The 23,742-nt window shown below is 38.4% G+C and overlaps 1 protein-coding gene across 1 annotated transcript; it reads right to left on the reverse strand.

Annotated features, from left to right (window-relative positions):
* Positions 1–457: 457 nt before the first annotated feature.
* LOC144646645 (brefeldin A-inhibited guanine nucleotide-exchange protein 1-like) lies at positions 458–23,640 on the reverse strand. Its single transcript, XM_078506301.1, has 40 exons — positions 23,390–23,640; positions 21,540–21,582; positions 20,987–21,128; positions 20,544–20,690; positions 19,825–20,004; positions 19,460–19,694; positions 19,090–19,361; positions 18,587–18,635; positions 18,021–18,336; positions 17,701–17,935; positions 17,209–17,308; positions 16,847–16,980; positions 16,134–16,254; positions 15,288–15,528; positions 14,510–14,621; positions 14,365–14,399; positions 13,886–14,056; positions 13,120–13,204; positions 12,573–12,738; positions 12,041–12,192; positions 11,782–11,910; positions 11,187–11,345; positions 10,196–10,334; positions 9,863–9,938; positions 9,747–9,787; positions 9,196–9,365; positions 8,692–8,843; positions 8,436–8,596; positions 7,559–7,719; positions 6,756–6,886; positions 6,273–6,411; positions 5,666–5,801; positions 5,066–5,313; positions 4,496–4,553; positions 4,048–4,197; positions 3,446–3,585; positions 2,884–3,067; positions 2,504–2,642; positions 2,072–2,189; positions 458–1,624 (listed from the first exon to the last, which is right to left on the reverse strand). Exons 1-40 carry the CDS (start codon positions 23,511–23,513, stop codon positions 1,478–1,480), a joined length of 5,838 nt encoding a protein of 1,945 aa, XP_078362427.1. The 5' UTR covers positions 23,514–23,640; the 3' UTR covers positions 458–1,477.
* Positions 23,641–23,742: the final 102 nt, after the last annotated feature.

The following is a 23,742-nucleotide window of genomic DNA, read 5'->3' on the forward strand; positions in this document are numbered from 1 at the left end:
ATTTACTTGATCAACAAATAATTGTTTTGCCCTACAGCTTTCATAACATCATATAACGATGCTTGTAAGTATCCAGGAATAAAGCGGCCTTCACACGACAAACTAAAGTTGGCAAACTCATGTTGGCAAACTCAAGTTGGTGTGTGTGAACAACACAACAACAGTTGGCAAACAAGTTGCCAAACTGTTGGTGAGAATAGAAAGTTCTATTTTGTCGCCAAAAGTTGGCCAACTTGTTTGCCGTTACGGTTGTGTCGTTCACACACACCAACTTGAGTTTGCCAACACGAGTTGGCCAATAGTCTGTCGTGTGAAGGCCGCTTAAAAGACAACTAGTGATTGATGACACACAAGACTAACACTAGCGTCGCACACGAGACCTGTTAGTCTAGGGGGTCGTAATCAATCATTTGTTGCCTTATTCCTGGAGACAAAACAACACACAACTAACAACGCGTTATAAAGAAAAATTGCGTTTATTACGAAATTTTCATCTTACAATTTTTTCGTTTCCATTTCCTATACAAGTCACTGTCTAATGAATGATACATTTGCTCATACCATTCACGGGAACCTCTTTAGTACATTTTCATACAAAACAAGAATATCATCCGATCTCAACTTAACGTGAAATGCTAGGGTCGAGGAAACTGCGGTATCAAGAGAAATTTTAAGAGTAAAGTTTCAACTTATTTGTCGGATTTCACTGCTTGGTGTATTTACGAAAAACTATTTTAAGTTTGTTTTAAAGATAAAATCTACATAAGAAAAAACGATTGTTCATATTCACCAATATTAAATACTACCTCATCACACTGAAGAATTCTAATTTACTCCAGTTACACCCTTAGAACATTGCATTGGAACGGTTTATATTTTGAGATAATTACACAACAGGGTCAATCATTTTCCTGAATCTTCAAAGTTACCGTTTGAAACAGAAAATTATAAAGGATAAGAAAATTCCGATGCTTTACATTTTCGCTCTCGCTGATATCATTCACACCGCAAGTTTCTCGAATAACACCGTTGCTAGGCAACGCAATTTTACAACCTTGCTGTGGCAAGCTGGCGACACAAAGAGAATTCGTCTTAGATTTTAGGAGAGTTTTACTCTCAACTCACTGAGAGCGCGACGGTCATTATCTGAGGTGTAAAAATTTCAACTCCGTCGGTGAAACTCCCTTGCATACCAAAAGTTATCTAGTAAACAAAAGTCAACCCTCCTGCAAGCGATTGCAATGCCAGTCATAGATCACCGTGGTTACATCGCACCTCAAAAGGCTTCCTATTGGTCGCGAGGGAAATCTCTGTTCTTGATTGACATATTATATTGAGCTGGTTTGAGTAGAAACTCACGCTTTTGCGTTTGTTTTTAAAACGAATTTACCGCTATTGACTCAGAATAAAAATTACGTACGGATGACTAAATTCCTTAGCATCTCATTCAGATATATTGAATTGAATTAAGGGCTCGTTAACTTGACTCGATTATTTCACAGATTTCAAACGTTGATCCCACTCGTTGGAAGACTCGTCTAAGCACGGAGCGCAACTCCAGTTTACAGTCCGCTAACAGCATGTTACACAGCGATGGGTAATACTGAGAAATATGCGCATTGAACTGTGGAAACAACGACAGAAAACACAAGTTATAATGAGGTATACTACTGGCAAATATCCACTGTACAACAGCAACAACAAATACTACAGAAAGCTCCAGCAAGTATGGGCCACTTGGCTCGAGGCTTCCCCTTTTTCTTTCTTTTCACAATTTTCAATTTAAGATATTTATTAAATATACCTTGCATTTTTCTGGATAGAAAGTTCTCCTTTTTCCTAGCCGCTATTTGAGTAGCCTGGGAAACAGGTGTTCCCGTGGGAATAAAGAGTTTTTCGCATTTTGGACGCGAGAAAACTTGGACAAGGACCAAGAAAACCCTCCCTCACATTTCGCGCGCCCATAATGCAGGAACGCTTGCTACACAGGCTTCTATTTGGGGCGTTGATTCCCTCCGGGTACTTTAGTGTTTTTTTTGGCCTGAAAAGGTGTTGCTTTTTTTCTCCTTACCCGTTCGTCGTCAAGCTTCAGAAGTCTGTTCAGTAGCAGCAATAAAAGAGATGTCCAAGCATCTCGGTGACTGGAGGACTCCAGCGACATAAAATAATGCAGCGCATCTTTACATATTCTGAAAGGAAAAGAGAAAATAAAATAGTCACTTGCAGGAGTTTAAAAATTACAAACAACATGATGGCTGTCTATTTTCCAAGAAGAGCCGTAACCCAAGCGTCGTCCGCTTTTGTCAAAGAAAGGAATGAGAAGATAAATAAAAAAAATTAAATGTGTAAAAGGTCATATTATACATTATAGGGCTGGTAATCCACGTGAAGAATGTTGATTTCTCAAGGATGCAATGTCCCATTTGAGAATCAACTAATACACTTGCACAACATTTTTTGACAATACTAGCCAATGCTCGGTTTTAGATATTTATCTACTTACCTGACCGATCGCTGTTCAATTTCTGGCCATGAATCTTTTCTTTCTTCGTCGCCATACATTTTGAACAGAATCCGTAACATACAAGCCAAGCTTGAGGTCTCCTGCTTCAGTAGGTTCGGCTTGGACTTGCCCTTAAAACCTGATGGCAAAATGGTTCACAAAATCAATAAAAATATCTTCACTTTGTTACAAGGAAATAATATTACTCTTACTCAAACAAATTCCCTAAAGTAGCATTAAAAAAAATGTATCGGGGGCAACGTGAATATTGAACTCTTCGAGCGCCGAAGACGCTATCCGATCGCGCATTCGGCGCTCAAAGAGTTCAATTCACGTTGCCTCCGAATAGAGAGCCTGCTGTCACTGCGCTTCCAACTCACCAGCTTTCATAAGAAAGGTTCTCTGTTCATTATTGGCGTTGAACGACTTGGCGAATTGGTGCGATTCCTCTAAACAGTCGACAAATAGCAGCAACTGAGGAGAGCTGAGGAATGGATACATTCCCGCACCAATGGCTGTCTCACTTATTGAACTGTCCAGACGATCACGTGACATATCCCCAGACTGGAACGAAAAGAGAGGACATCCATAAATACACTGATTAATACAACAGTTTAAGTGGTTAGCTGAGTCGTTGATTGTTGTACTTTTGTTTGATCTCGGCTGCTGAACTGACTGCCCCGACGGAATATGTAGCCGGCCTTTTAGCAATCAGCACGTGTTTGTGTTGTGTGACATGTCAGGCTAGTTAAGGGAACGGTCACGTAGGATGCTAGAAAAGAAGTTCGTTTGGACACAAAACAGATCCATCAAGGCTCATTGCATTTACGCAAGCTAGTTCAAGGCACGTAAAACAAGCTTTTAATCAACAGTCAAGTCTGTGTTTCATAAAACCCGTTCAGTGTTTGTGAATGTCACGGAACACATCACTTATTGCCATACCTTAGCAAAGGCCAGGTTCTCTGCGTCTTCTCGCCTGCTTGTGGCCGGAAAGAACACGACGTTGTCAATGGTCTGAATGAGCTCCAGCTGGACAACACAGCGAATCAACAAAGACGTGAACAGTTCCTCTGGGGTATCATCTGAAACGGAAGGTTTTGCAGCAAAGGTTAAAAGCGAAAAAACGTTTCTGTAGTTATTTAAACACAACAATGAATGTTACGTAACCAAGGAAGCGCAAGTTAGGGGCATTCGCAGTGGTGGGGTGCGCAAGCTAGCAGTACGAACAGTGGTAGGGTGTGTAAGCTAGCAGTTCTTACAGTGGTAGGGTGTGTAAGCTTGTAGTACTAACAGTGGTAGGGTGTGTAAGCTAGCAGTACTTACAGTGGTTGGGTGTGTAAGCTAGCAGTACTAACAGTGGTAGGGTGTGTAAGCTTGTAGTACTAACGGTGGTAGGGTGTGTAAGCTTGTAGTACTAACAGTGGTAGGGTGTGTAAGCTAGCTGTACTAACAGTGGTGGGGGCGAGCTAGAAGTACTAACAGTGGTAGGGCGTGTAAGCTAGCAGTACTAACAGTGGTAGGGTGTGTAAGCTAGCTGTACTTACAGTGGTGGGGTGATCCTTCTGTGGGTTCTACTTGAACCACAGAAAGTGTGTTTTTATTGACGCTTTCTGTTTCTTGAGCCTGCAGTGCGTCCTCGGCGGTTTCAGCTTGTTTCTGCTCTTTGAATGTTTCCACTACCCATTCATCTCCATCTACAAATCAAAATAACATGTGTCGTCATACTCAGAGCCTTAAATTTCTTCTGTCTTCACTATAGATGGGTTGCATTACTTCGGTAGCATATTGTTCTAGAGCGAAGCAGCTTTCAACCAAAGCAAGCCAACCAATAAGGCCGCTTGCATCGTTATAAGCCAGTCAGTAAAAGCTAGTAGCTTCATTTCCAAAATGTACTTATTCCTGATTGGAAAAGGCGTAAATGGAGTTCAATCAATTCCAAAATGAAAAAAAAAACACCTGAAACGAAATTGAGCGATAAATTTCTTAGCAAACCTTCTTCCAGGCGAGGTACAATGTCATGTTCTGGTCTTACTTCCATGTCCACAGATTTCTGTCAAGAAACGAAATGCAAAGCTGATTTACAACATGACCTCAACTACTTTCACGATATTTTTCATCACTCTTGAAAGTTAGAAATTTTGGTCCTACGCCCAAATATTCTGTTAGATTATTGCACCATATCAAAAGCTAATTTTAAATACGTTTGATAAGACAGTGTTTTAATGTTAGCCACGGTTCAAAAACATAGCTCTGGGTTTTAGCTCAAAAACGAAAGCGATTTCTGGAACACACAGACAGTAAAGGATGACTAGAACCGAAAATTACGACCCTTGCTTCTTTCGAAATTATATTTCAAATTAAATTGGCTCACCGGTAAGCACGTTTATAGACTTGAATATTTGCTTTATGTCAGTGAAATGAAACACTCTCTAAATTAGACGGCCACTCTTGTCTTTTACTTTCCCAAAGGACAAGCTCTGAATGCAATTTCCTTTCTACCCGAGTGTACCTGAGTGTGCCATTAATCACTGCGTGACCTTTCCATGTTGTGTTACAACTTACATTGTCAAACGAGTGGCCGTGAGCAGGAGTCAGAGTAGGGCTGTGAGTGGGTGTGGACTCTGGGGTGGGTACACCTATAGTATGCACTTCCGGTCGCCATGTTAGAAGCTCACTGGGCACAGTGGAGGTGAATATGTCCCGGATACAACGGCACGCCCTCTGCCACATATCCGAGGAGAACTGAGAACCATTGGAAACTACAAGGTTCTCAAGACAGTTGGTACCAGACCTCGCAAGCTGCTCGTTATCTGGGAAGAAACAGAAAAAAAAAGATAAATATGAGGTTGGGAGTTTCAACTCAAAGCGCGCTCTTTAGATTAATCTGAACAGTTATATGTTTACTTTGGTTTCGTCCTCGAGCCAATAAGAGCATAGGTGACGTGTTCTGAGCCAATCACATACAATCAAATCGTTACTTTTGCACGCGACCTTTCCCTTTTTGTTACCAGTTCCATTTTCAGTTTAAAACGGTTGCAATATTTATATTTTTACGATTTGCCGCGGCCTTGGCGACTAGTTGTGATTACTGTAGCTACCGCTATAGCACAGTCATTTAAATATGACGGTAAAAACAGTGGATAATAAGTTTAGGAAACATACCTTGCTGGACACACCACAACAAATGTGAGAACATGTCTTCTAACAGAACATCAGACAACACTTCAAAGTACTGTGTGAATACATCAACTACAGCGTACAGTGCGTGATTACATGTTGTTGTCATCCACTCCGACTTCTACATGAAAATAAGCAAGAAAATTCCACAATCAGAAAATTAATAGAGGGGTGCATCGACGCATGTTTTAAAGGGAATAACCTGTAACAACAAGAGAAACAACTACGTGAAACTAGGAGACGTTTTACTCTCCAAATTTACATTGTAACTGACAACGAATGGTTAAGTAGGTTGAACTAGCGGGAGCGGATCCCTAGAGAACTCACATGCTACTAAGTTATACCACGCATCTTATCATAACATAGCCCTTTAAGTTTTATGCACCACGGGATAAAGGTGATTTTTTTAATACTGCAAATAACGGTTGTACGAATATTTTCCGTATCCAGTTTTGTAACGGCTGTGTTACGTCCGAACACAGCAAATCTGAGGCTTAAAGTTGTGCGATGCACTATCAACTGAAACTCGTAACAACAGCAACAAAGAGTTGTAAACTTGATCTCAAACGACAGATTGGTCTGCTTTGCTTACCTCTGACCAGTCGACTTGTTGGTCTGGTAATTTCATGTTATCAAAAATCCTAAACACAACTCTGAACACATCTCTCCACCAGTGCTGCTTGAAGGTGTGTCCATAGCTCTTCATGATCTCAAACATCACAGTTAAACCTCTGCAATAAAACCAAACCAATTAAATTACCGCGCTAAAAATGGACTCACATCAGACATTCACAAGACCTCACAGTCAGGGTCCCAATAGGGGGGGGGGGGGGGGGGCAGCAGCCCTAACATTTTCGCTGTGGAGCCTGGAGCCCTATTATTTTGTTACTTGGAGCCTTATACTCCAGAATGTGGAGCCCTGAGAAAGGTTTCCTGAGGGATCCAGAGCCCTGTAGCACAGATATTTTGGGATTGGAGCCCTGGAGCCCTAGACCTCTTTGGGACTCTGGACAGTGATATTAGAGAAAATGGTTAAATGCATTATTCCTGATGGAAGGGTCAAAGTTCAACATACCTTGTTCTAACATCCAGCTTACACCTGTTGATGATGCAAGACAACTCAAAGAGAACTGGGAACCAGCCTTTGACCCAGACCTTGTCGGCCTCTGGAACTCCACCATCCTCGCTACTATGCTCTTTGAACATCTGTAACAATAAAACACTTATTATCAAGTGCTTGTTTTGCGTTAGAGACGGACCATTCAACTTTTTGAAAGGGGTTGGGAATTACGAAAAATAATTCTTGCACAAGAAAAGTAGGAGAAAAAATTGTTAACAAGAAGCACGGGAAAAAATTCCAGCAAGCCCCACCTGGAAACAAGACGGTGCAAAAAACGCAAAGGGTTGTTGGTAGAAAACATAATCAAATACACTGAAAAACTTCTACTCAGAAGAATGCCCAACCACCCCCTCCCCTAAAAAACCATCACACCATCAAGGAGTAGACAAGAACGTACCGCTGCTTTCCGTTTGACGCTTGTTGCAGTGATTTTCAAAATTACGAAACTGAGAAGTGAAAGTGTCTTCCAAGAGTAGGTTTTGTTGAGCTATCGCTGATGAGATTAGCAGTATCACGTACGACGAGCGTGACTTATGACGTTTATAAGGTGAGTTGTCACGTGCGACAAGCGTGACTAATAACGTTTTTAAAGTGAGTTGTCATATGGGACGAGCGTGACTAATGACGTTTATAAGGTGATTTGTCACGTGCGACAAGCGTGACTTAGACGTGTATTTAGTCGCCATTGCAACCTTTGGTCGACGTGTGAACATCGTGCGATTTTGAATCGCGCTGTAAGTGCTGCTTAAGTCTCTTACCTCAGGGTTCTCGTAGACATGTTTAGCACAGTTCCTAATGAGTCTTATGGCTTCCATGCTAGTGTCAGGAAATGATGCATTGCACGCAAACTCTGACAGACACTTGACAGCGTCTTGGAAGGAATCGATTGTGGCGGAAAAGTACTTCTCGAATATGGTAGCTAAAAAAAGAACACAAGACTTGTATCTAATAAATCTAACATGATTACCGTGTTGTACTGAGCGTGATTTGGGAAGATAATTCAAAGGAATCCAACAATAATGGTTGAATTTTGTAGAACAGTATTCGACAAATGACAGAAATCTAGGAGGAAGTGGGGGTAGCTAAAGATGGCGAGGATAAAAATGGATTGCGATAATGGACAAACTTAAAAACGCGAGGCTTGCATGTAGGAACCCAACAAAAATGGTTTGATTTTGTAGAACAATACTTGACAAATGACAGAAATCCAGAAGGAAGTGAGGATGACTAAAGATGGCGAGGATGGAAATGGATTACAATTAACAAGCCTCATATTTCCAGTTTAACACGGATTCCTGTAGAAATTAACAAAACCTTCATTGCAACTTTGCTGTTGTAACTTATTTAAACCGAATTGACGAACTGAGCTCTTTTTTCTTGATCCAAGAATTTTATCTTTTTTGTACCGTACGAGAAGATAAAATTCGTGTGCCAAACTGGGAAATCAAAAAAGACTCGAATTAGGGGGGTTGGAGTTAGAGAAAGTAAAATTAGTAAAAAAATGACCGGAGGGGGAAACGAAAAGGGTTGGGGAAAGGGGGAGGTTTAAATTAAAGGAACATTAGTTTGGGCCTTTCCTGGTCTATTGTATATCATAGTACTGTAATATTTTGATCATCACATGAGCTAACATACCAGTAGTTTGAAAAGCAAGTTCGACTATGCCTTCATCTTCATCAGAAGCAGCCAAATGGAACACGGAGAACACGTTCTTCCAACCAGACTTGATGTTATGAGCCTGCGAATGCACCATTTGCGCTACACAGCGGACTACCATGTCACGAATAGTAGCTGACCTGTGATTGGTGCAACAGAAGAAAATAAACTTTAAAAAGAAACTAAAGAGACTTGAAATTTGAAAGAATGAAAAATAAAACGTCAGCCCACTTACCTGTTTTTCTTGACTATATATTCAAAGGGTCTGAGGAAATCTTTCTGGAAGCGGAAGTTGGGTAACTCGCCTTTCTCCAAGAACTTCATGGCGAGTTGGCGTAAGGAGTCCACACAGAAAAAAGCTACATCTTCATTAGGGTTACAGCCGCACTGGAATAGAATAAGAGTAAAGTTATATGCTGAAATAATTATAATTGTCTGTTTAGCCCCCAAAACCCTAACCCTCCTCTTCCAACAAGGCCACCTTTAAGAAGTAGAAACTGAATAAGTTTCCCCCAACCTGGGAACGAAGTTGTGTTTCCCCTTCTCTATCATGCATCGCCCAAACCATGAGTTCCACTTTCAATAATCAACCTCAGTTTTTGCATATTCGGCCCAATCCAATGGGCTGGATAAAATGGAGTTTTACTGCCATTCTTGACACCATAAAACACTGTCAACAAAAACTAAACTTGTAAATTTCGGAATCACATCGCCAAAACAAGGTTGACAAAGATTGTACCTTGTTAAAATGATCTCCCAGCACAGCCCATATTCTCGACCACTCCAGCCTGATACGGTTCATGTTGTAGTACGATATTTCAACTATTTTCTGTAAACTGAACATTCGAGGGTGTGTTGGGTTTGCGAGCTCATCTGAAGATATGGCACCTAACGCCTGAACAAAGTCCACTGTGGAAAGAAAGAGAACAAACGCACGTGTGAGAAAAATTAATCAATCCATTTGGTGGGATTGGCAGGTCCACACCAGCCTTTATGGTTGCCCTACGAGACCTGCCTTAACAAAAAGCTGTATGTATGTATGTATGTATGTATGTATGGGGATGAGCGGCTTCTTTGAAGACATGTATATAATCAATAAAAGACAAAGTGCGAAAAAGATCTGAGGCTTCACATTCTGTTGAAAGTTTGACGTCCACAAGTGGGAGAGTAGCCTGTTGTTTATTCGCATATTGCGTGAACACACGTAATATGGGCAGGTGGAAATTCAGTGGAAGGCTAGTGGGTTGATAAGATTTAATAATTACGGTCTTTTAGGGCAATACGCCTTACCTATTGCATCTCCATCCAGTTTCGTGGATCCTGTAAATATTCTGAAAGACAGTATGAAAACAAATTTAAAAGTCTGATCAAAAATACACAGGATGAAAAGATTTCTTTGCATTTACCTGTCTACAGCAACTACGACACTCTGAGAACTCGTCTCACCAACTGTTTCTTGAATGTAAGCAATTTTCTTGGGATCTAAGAAAAAAATAAAATGGCATTAAGTAAACGTTACTCCTAGAAAAGACAGAAAAAGCGATCCTCCTTCTAAAAGACATTGTAAGCGTTGTTATACAAACTTGCACAACTTGGAAAAGTTTTGGTTGATTCGTGACACTGAGTTTATAGTTCTGTTAGCCTTGGGTTGGGTGCATAGTTCTAAGTTACTAAGGAACTGGCTGCTCTCTGACTGGTAGAGCATTTTATGAGATTAAAATTGTGAAGGTTTTACTCACCATGAGAGGGTACAAGACCAGTGGTGCCCATAGACACTGGTGTAGAGATACCCTGTCCTACCCCTCCTGAGTGGCCCATACTTTTAACTCCTGTTCCAATGAGCTGAGCGAGTTCCAGTTGAGATATGCACTTGAGTATCTGCAGAGAAATGCGACATGTCAAGATCAGTGATTCATCAAGCTAGAGACGACAAAACTTAAACGGTTTTTCATGGAAGCCACAGTTGGGTTGCACAATGCGGCCATACAATGACAGAATAATAATCAATCCAGACACATTCACGTTAAAAATAATGAGTTTAAGCAAACCACAACGGCAACGGCTACGGGAACGTCGATAAACAAAAGATTTAAAGAGAAGTACAATGGATCTGCACGTGCGTTTCAAAGCTTTGTACATTTCTTGACTATCCACTTCGAAACAACAACGTGAAATGACCAAATTCTGCGTGGTCTGGAGAACGTGAACCACGACGGCAAATTGTTTTAAGTTTCTATTAAGAATTGAACGTTGCCTTAACATAGTCAGGCTGAGGACAGTTCTGACAGCGAAAGAAATACTAAACTGATGTTGTAAATGGCCCAACTCACCACGAGTCTCTCGTAGCTCAGTTGGTTTGAGCGCCCAACCGGTATCTGGGAGGCCATGGGTTCTATTCCCGTCGGGGACTCCGAATTTTTCTTTGTCCCATGCTTGTGTCATGTAGAAAATCTCATCTTTATTATTTATTAGCGAGCTTAAAATTTACCATCTTTATTATTTACTACAAACTGATGTTTTTGAAGAAAACAATCACCGAACGAGGACATACGATTAAAACGAACTGTTAAAGCCGAGGATCAGAGGGTGGAATGCCCCATTTGAGAATCGACTAATACACAACAATTTATTGGCAATATTAGCCAAAGCTCCTAAATAAGCGTGAAATTAACTTTTTTATCGACGTTGTCTTCGGCGTCGCTGCAGTAGTTGCTCGAACACACTAATTACCTCATGCCACGCCCTTCCAAGGTAGTTACCATCCGTCTGTGCAACAGTTATTAGTGTTTTGATTGTGTCAATGTTCTTTGTCTTTATTTCATGTAATCCTGCTGTTGCTGTGAGCAGTGTGAATCGAGACAGTGCTTGGACAAAACTGTCACGTTCAAGCTGGAAAATGAGGGGAGGTAAAATAAACTATAAATATGAAACAAGAAGGCTATTAAACTTAACTTCAACCTAAGCAACTTGTTGGAAACCTGACGAAAATGCTGGGGTAACCTGCAATGAAATAGCATCTTGTCCACGGGAGTAGCAGTACTCCTTGTCGCTTAATGCTAAACAATTGGAATTACATGTATGTACATGTAGATACCGGCACTACCAATTTAGCTTGGCCACTATAAGACTATCATTTGAGAGAAAAACAACATGCCCCTAGCCCCAAAAACAATAGCAACTACTACACTAGAGGACCAGTAGAATTACAATTCCAAGCTTACAGGAGCTGGTACACTATTGTTATTCCCGCAGAAGGGATTCCAAAAAAAGACTACTGGTATTATTTCTGAAGCGTCTGCTGTTGATTGCATGCATGTATCAATACCTGCATTCCAAAGATGCATCCAATTCTGATTGCACAGCGTATGCCGTCCAAACACAGTGAGGCTACCTGCTGGTCATCACAGTGCTGTAAGTTTACACTAAATGCTGCTAGAAATGGACTCCAGGTAACCTGCAAAGGAAATTATACCAAACATCTAATTATTTACATGTACCACTAAATTCCTCAAACTAAAATACACAGGAATGTATTGAAATCGGTTTGGAGAATTTCTATTTTGAGTTTCAGACTTTGCACATACCTTAAACATGGGCCTGATGTGTTCCACATGAGTAGCAGACGTGAATGTTGTTTGAATCTGACTTACTCCTTCAATCAATGTCTTGGCTGTCTGGGCCATTTGTTCCATCTCTTGGTAGTACAAGAGTCTCCTTTGCTTTTCATTCTGGAGATCTAATCAAGAATGAATCAAAATGTTTGTTAGTATGCCATATCAATGCATGTACTTAGAGACAAACCATTTTCCAATATACCTGTTTTCAAATTTCTTTGGAGAACATTAATTTTATTTCTTGATGACATGGAACATATGCATTTCACATGCATTTTCAGTTTGCCCAAAAAACAAATCCCTTTTGGACATCACTTACATGTACAGATGTTGTGCTCTGTCTGTAGCAGTTTGTCTGGTGCAGTCTGTCTGGTGCAGTTCAGTAAATGGATCATTTTTGGACATTACTTACATGTATACGTACTTGTAGTGCTGTATCTATTAGCAGTAAATCTGTTTTGAGTGCAGTTCAGTAAATAAACCATGTTTAGACATTACTTACAGATAGTGCTGTATCTGTTAGCAGTTTTGGGTGCATTTCTCATCTTAATTTCATTCTGCGATATCTCATCGTAAATGGACTCCAGATACTCTTGTGGCAAGTCTTTGCTGTCGTTGATTCCTTTGTTCATTGTGATATACTGTTCTTTCGTTATTTTCCTTTTTACCTGCAGAAATAAAAAGTCATTAGTATTGCTGTGTTAGCTGAGGACAATATGAACTAAGCAAAACAAGAGTTGTATTTTATGATGCACTGCAAATGTAGTTGTGAAGCAACATTTTACCCATAATAATTTTTATTATTTATTATTATTTATTATTATTTGTGACCTTCAGATCGGAGAACGAGTACGAAATTGAGTACCAGTACTACTTTCGAATTTCAAACCAGTTACTTTTTCAGAGCCCTTGCTCCTTTTGTTGCTGCCAAGGTGAAAGGGAGCCTCCCGCAACAGGTTTGGTGTGAAAAGTGTTTTTTTAAAACATATGCTCTTTTTTTAAAATTTCTCTTTCTGTTCCCCCTTGGGGGTCTCTTTAGAAACATGTACCTGGGAGTTATGCAGGTCTGTTGTTAACATTATAATGGAGTATGCTAACACATATGCTGCATCTGCACTGGCAAACACTGTGTTACTGGAATGGAAAGATAGAAATTTTATGTTAGTAGTACAATCAACATTGATATTACCTACAAAGAGCCCGGACTGTCACTGCATGCAGTCTGTGAGGAAGTAGTAAAACACTTCAGTGCTGCCCAGCCAGCAGCTCCAATCCTGGTTTTAGCTTAGAAGTCATTAGGAGGAGCCATGGCGACCAGTTTTAGCCCCTACTCCTCAAATACTGCAGTCAGGATTTCACCAAACATCAGAATATGATAAAACTTAACTAACAAAGAAACATTGCACCCTCCCACTTTCCCCCACCCCTGTCCCCTGGTAGCACCATTACACCATATAAGCATGTATAAAGTGTCCTTACGTGGGGTCAGTTTTCATATAAGCATGTGTAAAGTGTCCTTACATGGGGTTAGTTTTCATATAAGCATGTATAAAGTGTCCTTACGTGGGGTCAGTTTTCATATAAGCGTGTGTAAAGTGTCCTTACGTGGGGTCAGTTTTCATATAAGCATGTATAAAGTGTCCTTACGTGGGGTTAGTTTTCATATAAGCATGTATAAAGTGTCCTTACGTGGGGTTAGTTTTCATATAAGCATGTATAAAGTGTCCTTACATGGGGTCAGTTTTCATATAAGCGTGTGTAAAGTGTCCTTACGTGGGGTTAGTTTTCATATAAGTATGTATAAAGTGTCCTTACGTGGAGTTAGTTTCAAGATATCTGCTGGCAAACTTCTCCATGAGTCGGTCAATTTTCTGAGCTTCTCCTGGCAGTCGGAAGTTGTTTAGAAACAAGCGTAAGGCAGACACAAAGTCCATGTCTGTGAAGTTGAACTTGTCAATATAACTGTACATCACTTCTCTACTGAAACTGGAGGGAAAACAAAACAGAGAAATGAGCAAAATGATGCAGAACGACAAACCATCAACTTCTCCCAAAAAAGAAATTAGGTCAACAACAGGCCAAAAAAATCTGGTCGTATTAATAGGTGGTCATATTAAGGAGGTCCTTTAAATGAGAAAGTGACTGAGTGTGCTTTTGTTTGGCCAAAATAAAATGGCCATAACAACAAGGTGGTTGTTTTAGCAGGGTGGCTGAAAGGCAAGATTCAACTACTGAGAATGGATCATCAAGGTGAAAAAAGTAATGTGGCTGAATATAAATGCTGCAATACATACAGATCATTGTCCCCAATTAGCTCTCCAATTTGTGTCTGAAAGAAAATAGTTACATCACCAATCAATAAATTATTCAATTTTTCTTTTACACTAAATTCATACACAGAAGTCAAAAAGGCTCATTAAGACAGAAACAGTCTAATACTTTGTCCAGTCTTTCATCTGTGTGTAGAAGCTCCGCCACATCATCTGGTTCAGGTCCCAGGAGGCCATTATCTTGAAGGTACTTCACTCCTTTCTTTGGACTTTTGTTAAATCTGACAAAGAAAAAATAAATTAATTTTACTTTGCTTCTGCAAAGAATAGAGAACAAACAGAAGGTTTTTTTTTCCTCAACGTGGATGTATAAAGTTTAATCCAAGTGTATAAGCAAGGACCCCTGACCCACTTGATTGGTTAAAAGACTAAGTGTTTCAACAATCCAGTGGGTTGGGGTTCCTAGACCCATTTTAACATTCCATATAAATTACATTTAAATTCTTTTTACTAACCACTAAACACAAAAACTAATTTTACTAGCCTTGGGGTGCCAGTACAATGGAGATATTAAACCTGGCCAAGGTTTCACTTCACCCATTAAATGTGTTGCTCGATTATTGCTATTTCTAATCTACTCTACTGATTGATGAAGCAATTGATTTTCAAAATTGTGCCAAATTTTTTCTTTGCTACACAAAGGAGATACTGGTGTCATCTTGTCATAAAAGGAAACTTTAAAAATCTTCATCACCATCATCATCATTTAATTTCCCACACAAGAAGAATTATTAAATACATTTTGAACAGTTTACGCAGGGTGAGGTCACCTCCAAGAAACCACCAGGCCTATAGGGGAGGCCACCTTGGTTATCAATATATTTTATAAAGGTTTTGCAAAAATGGCAGAATGTAACACCAATCCCACAAAGTCAGTAACACATTACTTCTCAATTCCCTGCTCCATCAGCCCCTTCATCTGTTTCAGAGACTCAAACTGTTCAGGGTTATCTGGTGCCACTGTTGATGCTGTTGATGTAGAGTTCAGCGAGCCCTGGCTTCCACCAAATGACTTGAGTTCTGAGCCGAGACTGAGTCGATCTTCTGGCAAACTGATCCTATCTGCTGAGTCCTCAGAATCTGCTTCAGTCACGCTGCTTTTTCTTTTCACACCAGGTGTTGGTGTATCTGTTACATTACAAGGTAAAATGGTAACCAAAAGGAAAATAAGAAACAAACAACTTTAGCCAACAACTTGGTTTAAACCTCTGCCTAATAATTATCAAGTATTACATCTACTCTGCTTCAAGAGAACAAGAATAGCACTATTTTGAAGCCTTCCTTGCTTTCCTCCTAAGTAAACTAACTATTGAAAAGAGTATTTGTAAATTACAAATCATCCTTCAAATAAAATGTAGCTAGCCATTTCCTATGAATGTACTATTATCTAGGTAGTGAGTAAATTAAGAATTTTTATGTATCGGTAAGTCATTGTATAAGTAGAAAAACAAACTTGCGTTATAATCTATCTGGCTAATCATGTAAAAACAATCTTTCCAGGATAGAAGCCCTTGTAAACTTGAACTTGTATTTTAATTTTCCTTATTCTTTATTTTTGGCTGTACCTAGCAACTCAATGTATTTAAGCTGTGTTTTGTAAATTTTAGTTGTGATTTGTTCATTAAATAATTTTGCAAACAAACAAAAAAGAAAAAAGAAACAATCAAGTGTTTGCAAAGAAGAGAAAAAAAATCAGACAGACCACTTGGACCAAGAAAAACAAATGAACTTACCTGAGGAGTTAGCTACATGTGAATGTGGATTTAGATAAAGTTCTCTGCTCCACTCCACCATACACTTCAATATAGATACCAAACACTCCAGACCTTTAAGACGTATACTCTTTTCTTGCACCTACAAACAAACAAAAACAGCATAAGGAACTAATGAAACAAGTAAATTGTCTTTTATGTGTACCACATTTTTCAGGTAAAGTAAAGGAATTCTCCCACATACATAACACATATATTAGACCTGCCAACTCTCACGCATTATACGTTAGTCTCATGCCTGCAAATTCAAAACGTTGATCTCACCCGTACAAGCTAATTTCTCACGACTGACTGACAAATCTTGATTTGTTACTCTTAAAATGTAAATTCAATTCAATTTGGGCAAAAAAAGTCCAAAAATGAGCATCGTTATTGGGGTTTGAGTGGACTTCACCCTGACTTAACCCACATCGGCAATGTTAAAAAGTGCTCAGAAATCAGCACATCTTCGGGAATCTCCAGAAATAGTCGGAATATCTTTGGAAAGTTGGAGATGGTAATGTCACGCATTAATTTTGACTTGTGAAAAGTTGGCAGGTATAGTATATCATTTGGTTGACTGTAAGATGTATCAAATGCTATACCACTCTGCATTGGTGAATTAACAACAGTGTATTATCACACAATTGTAGTTCAATTTTGTATAATTTAAACTGTTTCATATTACAACTTACTGGAGTGGCAGATAGCACTATTGCTTGTCTTCCTTGAGCAATCTTGGCCAAGTCACTTGTTAGTCGTTCAAAGATGTTGGACAGTGAAAGATCACAGTCATAGTTGAGGTAAATATCAACAACACACTGAGCATCTGAAAGACAGTTTGACGTTATCAGTTTTAATACAATACATTCCATATCAGTACATTCCATATCATCTGAAAGACAGTTTGACATTATCAGTTTTAATACAATACATTCCATATCAGTACATTCCATATCATCTGAAAGACAGTTTGACGTTATCAGTTTTAATACAATATATTCCACCAATAGCATGTCATTATCAAAATATATTAATAATTATTATATAAATATACCTGAACATATTCTGGTCAGGGCCTGCATCACCATCCATTTGTGTTGAAATGAACTGGTTGAAGTCTCCAGGATGTTAAGAAAGATCTCTTTAAAAAACACCTACATGTATCACAAAGATATGCATAATATTACTTATAAAATTAAAAAAAAAAATGACTGAATGACAGACAGACAGACTAGACATACAGAGTGACAGCCAGACATACAGAGTGACAGACAGACAGACAGACAGACTGACAGACCAGACTTACAGAGTGACAAACAGACAAAGGAATTGATGTACAGAATGTTGATGGCTGTGACAGCTGGTGACAATGATGGACTCACAGACCATCTGTCTGACCCAATGACCAACCAACCGACCAATGAATTGAAACATTAATAATGCCACATGTATATTTCCATTCCAGGATAAAATAAAATGCTACAGTAATGATGTAAAGGAAAAAGGAAAAATCTAAGAGAAGAAATAGACACAAAGATAGTCTAACCTCAATCTGCATCTTGAGATGAGTTTTGAATGACGACAGCAATGTAAGAAAGATAGCCAGTGACAGTTCAAATACAGCTGGGACAGACGAGACACCATTCTTTGACAAAGCTACACAAAGGTATTGTTTAATGGCTGTTACAAACATCTCATGTGAACAGAACACTGGTCCTGCATTCTGAAGACAAGATAGCATCAATTCCAGGGAAAGAATCTTTGATCTCAACTCATGGGACCTGCAACAAATCAAAAGGTTTTAGAATGTACATTAAGAAATAAAATTGACGTTAAGACCAAAAAAACTTTCTAATTGTCACTTACTTAGGATCTAAAGGTGCATCAGACAGGGGCTTCATTGAGAGTTTACACAGCGACCTGAACACTAGAAATGCATCTTTCTGAGTGATGTGAGAAAACTTGACAGCTCCTCCTCCTTGACTATTTAAAGAAGTTGATGATGCACTTCCTTCTGCTTCAGTTCCTGATTCACTGTGAGTGTCTCCTAGATCGTCTGACATATGTGAAGACGTTTCTGTTGGTGTTGAGGGTGGCTGGAGATCATACTGTGACACTCCATTGACAATGGGTTTTTCTGGACTACTTTCATTAACTTCTCCATTTGATAGAACACTCTGATCTAATGTACATTTAACGAGAAAGAAAAACTTGTTAGCTACAGCACTAAATGTATTCGAAAATGGCATATTAAACTTCATGCTTTTTGTAATACATGTTTTTAGTTAAGGAACACAAGGCAAATATATTCAGAATGTTTTGGTCACCATGGTCAGTATTCTTACTAACAACACTTTCAGTTACAGTTTAGTGATAACAGAACATTTTATATTGCCCTTTCTACAAAATGTATGAGACTGTTTTAACAATACCTAAAGGATTGTCTGGATTTACTTCCTCAGACTTTACTGGTTCTTCAACCTAATAAACAAACAAATAAGTAAACAAATTAACAAAAAGGGACTTCAATATCTGTTTCTTCCACCTTATTTGTTCTTCCTGTCATGTACTATTTCAAATGCTTACAAGTATCATTTGATGTAAGTGGCAACCAAAAGATTACTCAAAACTATCAAATATTAAAGCCATTTTGAAAGATATTTTTTATAAGTTAAAGCCACATTACAATTCTGGAAAAGTTATAATTTGCATTCTTGGTTTCATATTAGTTAACATAAATTATCTGTGCATTTAATTGGTTCAAAGTGATTGGTCCTACAAGTGCTATGAATTTTCAATATACACATAATCCATTAAGTGAAACTGTGATTCAGTTCATAACTGCACCCTTCATGATTTAAGATAAATAACGAAATATACTTTTAAAATTAGTCTTAACACTGTAAAACCACAATGTCAACTTCCCATACAGTACCTTTACTGAATCCTCACCACTGACAACAGGTGTGCTGTCAGCAGTTGCTGCACTTGGTGTATCATCCTTTGTTGTTTCTTCTTCGCCATCTGTGCCATTCTGTGATATTTTTTTACTAGGATTCTGATCGTCAACTTCAGCCTTATCTGCCCCACCTTGCTCAGTAGACTCAACTGTACTATCATTACCCCTGTCAGGAGAAGTTGAGGCTTCTGTTTCTCCTTTGCTTTCTTCTAAAGATTCCTTTGCACTATCTTCTAGCTGCTCATCAGCTGGAGATAAAATAAAACCAATACATAATTAGTTTGTCATTGTCTGAAGTTAACAGGAAAAGTGTTCTTAGACACTGAGCTTGTGAAATTCACTGTACCTTGCAGATCGACTCCCTCATCCACATCATTATCAGTTCTATTATTCTCTTCTTCTGTCCTGTTGTCACTGCTCGCACTCTTTGGCTCATGCCCTTCTACATCGGGGTCTGCATCAGGGTTAGTAGAGACTCTGTCAAGCGACTCTTGCTCTGTTGTTTCTGAGGGGGTGGGAGTGCAAGTTGTCTGAACAGCCTCTGCCTCTGCCTCCGATTCTTTTGATTCTTCTTCTGCTGCCTAAAGATTTTAAGATACAGTGTAAGGAAATTTGTGTTGCATAGCAATTTATGATAAAAAAAAGGCTTACTAATCTTTTCTGATATTCATTTTTTTTTTTTTCAGAAAAAGAAATAAAACTTGTGCTTACTGCTTGAGCTTCCATCCTTTGAAATATGACACTTATCATCTGGCTGAGTGTAGCCTGAGCAGTTCTTTGGTTAGTAAGATTACGGCTGGCCAAATAAATATTGTAACAAGTCCGTACAGCTTGCAAGAGTGTTCCTTCATGAACTTCACAGGAGTTCGACGTGACAGCAGTGAGTAAAGCCTACAAACAATGAACAAAACAGATACAGCTGATTCTTAATACCGGTAATTCAATAATGCAATCCACATAATGAATGTCTAAAGGCCCATTGCAAAGCATACTTAAATTTTGTATTTACAAGTTCATTTGTACACAAGTTTAAATTTGTTTTTGGTTTGAAAAACCCATTTGATTGTTTTTTTTTTCATTTGTTTTGCATTATGTTACCAATAATACCCAAATAATAACCCAAATAAACCCAAATAACCTAAACAACTATAAAACTCAAACTGATTTTCAAAACTTCAAACCAGAAACAAATTCAATTAAACCACGACATAATAAATTATGATTCCTTCAAAATATTGACTCTCCTTCCTAATTCCAATACATGTACATTTCTTTTAATATTAGTTGGGAGAATTTGGTGGTAAATCAAGATAATATCACCTCATTGATGATAATCATTAATCTCATTACCTATCTGCTTGACATTGTATTGATAAAATCATATTGTAGGGAGAAACACTGTGTCAATCATTAGCAATCCAATCCTGTACCTTGATAATCTGAAGCTGAACTCCTTCGTCAGTCTGAACTCCAACAAAACAGTTACAAATTGTCTCCACTATACGGTCCAGCAGCTTCTTGGTGGGTTCAGTACTGTCAGGAATATCACCAGCAAGGTGGCCATAGGCAATAAGTTTCTAAAGGAAGACATATGATTCATTATTAATGTAGGGAATATCTTGCAGTGACGTAATTTTACAGTAACTCAACTTTATATTTGTTAGATGACCAAATGGCACTTTTTTCCAGCCATGGTATTAACCTACTGTATTTATTGGGTTATAAGGCGCACAGTTTTTTCGATGAAAATCTGTTTTTCTGTGGGAAGTTTATGCCAAAATCCGGGTGCGTCTTATAGCAGAGTCTTATTAGCCATGGTATTAACCTACCGGGTATACTGTGAAAGATATCAGATTATCCAAGATAACAGTACCTGTAGACAGTCGAGTGCTGTGACAATTATACGAGGACACTTGGATTTACAAGCAAGTTCAAATGGTAAAAAATATCTGTCTGCTTCAATGAAGGGCTGCCTTCCTTTGGGAGGTGGCAGGGCTGATGATGGACTCTCATCACTGTTAAATCAAACAAAACAAATGTCTGGTCAAGTAAAACTTTCTTGTGCAAATTTGTAATCTATCGCACAACAATACAGCAAAATTTAAGAACAGTGGAAAACAGATGACTTCAATTCAAACTGCACTTGTGTGCCAATGTGTAAAACAAATACATTGTTCATGTACTGTATGCGAGGGTAGCATACCGTAAATCCCCTTCACCACCAAGAGCAATATAAAGCCAAATTAAATACAGAGCAAACTGTAGTTTTGAGAATAATATCATGGTAATGAAGACAATATCTCCTAATTCTTGTAAGTGTTACTAATTTGTATCACTGCTTGCTTATAAATTTATCTATACCTGTATTATCAAAAGAATTAACATTTCTATGCTGTATAAACATTAATTTTTTCTTCAAGACCAACCTGTCATCTGCAATCACAGCTGCTTGAGATTTATGAATTTCTTCTAAAAAAAAACAAGAGTTTTTGTGTTATCAATATTGTCATATTATATCAGACATGATCAATAATAATGCTACTTACTGTACACATCAATAAACTTTACAAAAACCCTTATTTCTTTAACATTAAATCAGAGAACTTTGCTCTCTATGTACTAACACATGCAGTAAAATTAGTTTTTGTGGCTTTACGCCTGTTTATACAAGGCCTTGTTTATTACGGAGAATACCATGTCTTCTTGAAAATGAAATGTCACCTTATGTTTATTTCAAACAATATCTTACTCTGTCACTAAATTCATTCACGTGTCGACATGGTGATGTCTGTTTCTCTATGTGTCAATGTATTATTACAAATGGAATGTGTATACGCAACAGACAACTCATATCTATTGTTTATTGACTCAATAAACCACATAGGATGTTGGTAGGACATGAACTCAATCACAAGCCAAAGGGTAAAGCTAATTACTTGTATACTGCTGTATGATAACTCTAAAATTGCCACGTGGTCTACGGGTGTCATAGTTAATGGCTGTTTACCAATCATATTGCACCAATCATCTTCAGTAATGGAATGGAATAAAGAATAAGAACTATTTGTATCGATGTGCTGTTGTAAATGTCTGATATAAACATGTATACCCTTTTGTTCAACAGTATTATATAATTCAGAGCTCAGTCTAGTTAAGCTCAGTCACACATTCATATTTCATGTTCATCTATAGTTTGTGAGTAACATGTACCAAATGTCATTTACAGTAACACTATTTAAAATTTTACATAAATGCAAACAACTGAAATAGTAGGAAAATTTCAATGACAAAACATTCAGGCCAACAAGAAAAACAATGATGTATTTTGATCAAATCAAACAGCATTATGTACAAAACTGTGTTTGCTTAAAATAACTAAGATTTGATGAAAAACGTAAGCAGAAATCCAAGAACTACTGCTGCCATACTAACAATGTTTTGATGTATCTAACAAAATTATCAAAAAGAAAATGAGAGTGGTGGATGAAGAAATAAATATACCACCTAAGTCACTGTCACCCACATTCTCTAATGATAATGTTGTAGAATATATCAAAATGTCATATTGTAACAATATTTCAAAAATAACTGCACTATTTTTCATTTGCCTCGTTTCTTTAAATTATGTACAAGATAACTAAAAAAATAACCAGAAACTGTACTTCATAATTTGTAATCCCACCACCATCCAAGAATTGTACATGTATTATTTTCATGACAGGAAAGGATGATTTTTAATAGCAATGAAGAGCAGTCAACCGATATTGATCACTTAAAATATTTTCAGCCTATATTTCAATGCGCTCAGATCAGCTATTTTGGATGAAGGAAAGAAACCAATAAGAAGGTTCAGTCGACGAAACGAGAAAAGCCTTTTAGGTGAACTAGTTTAATGCTGCACAGGATTTGCCAGTTTAGGGTTAAAACCAAATAAAGCGTGACGAGAATTCAACTAATTATTTGCCAATATGAAATGCCGGGACGCAATCCGCTCTCGATAAGATTGTGATTTTGCTTTAACGTTAAAGGATTTCAAACATCTGATTACCAGCGACATAAACAAGCAGTTTAAGCAGTCAAGTTCGAAATCATATGTGGCATCTGGCCTTCACACCTGTTTCGGAAGAAGAATTTCTCGAACTTTGAACACTACAAGCTGAGAGCACAACTTAAGGAAATTACCTCCGGAGTTGAATTTAGGTAAGTTCTACAAGCTGAAGTTAACACTGTGATGAAAACTTAGAATTGAACTATTTTTTCCTGCATTATTTCTTACCTAATGCAACCTCACACGCTTTCTTGAGCTGCTGGTGATAGGATTTTTTCGTCTCCTTGTCGTTGAGTATCTTCTCCAGAGCCCTTGTTAGGAACATATTCTGTGTCTTGGTGTTTTCATACATGGCGGTATGTTTAGAGGTACCCTTGGCAGTGATCGCCCTTTTCTTAACAATTCTCAGAACAGTGAAATAAACATAGCTTTTTGGAAACAAACAAACAAGTTGGAATCAAGTCATCTCGGCCGCCATTTTGTTCTCCTGGTTGAAGTCACGTGAGAGGTCGTGGGTGACGTAGCAGGCCCAGTCTTCTCGGGGGGGGCTTCGAAAAGTTGTGACATCAGTTATATTACAC

Source organism: Oculina patagonica, chromosome 3 (assembly GCF_052425735.1).
Source record: "Oculina patagonica isolate OP01 chromosome 3, crgOcupat, whole genome shotgun sequence".
In the NCBI taxonomy this organism is placed as follows: Eukaryota; Metazoa; Cnidaria; class Anthozoa; order Scleractinia; family Oculinidae; genus Oculina; species Oculina patagonica.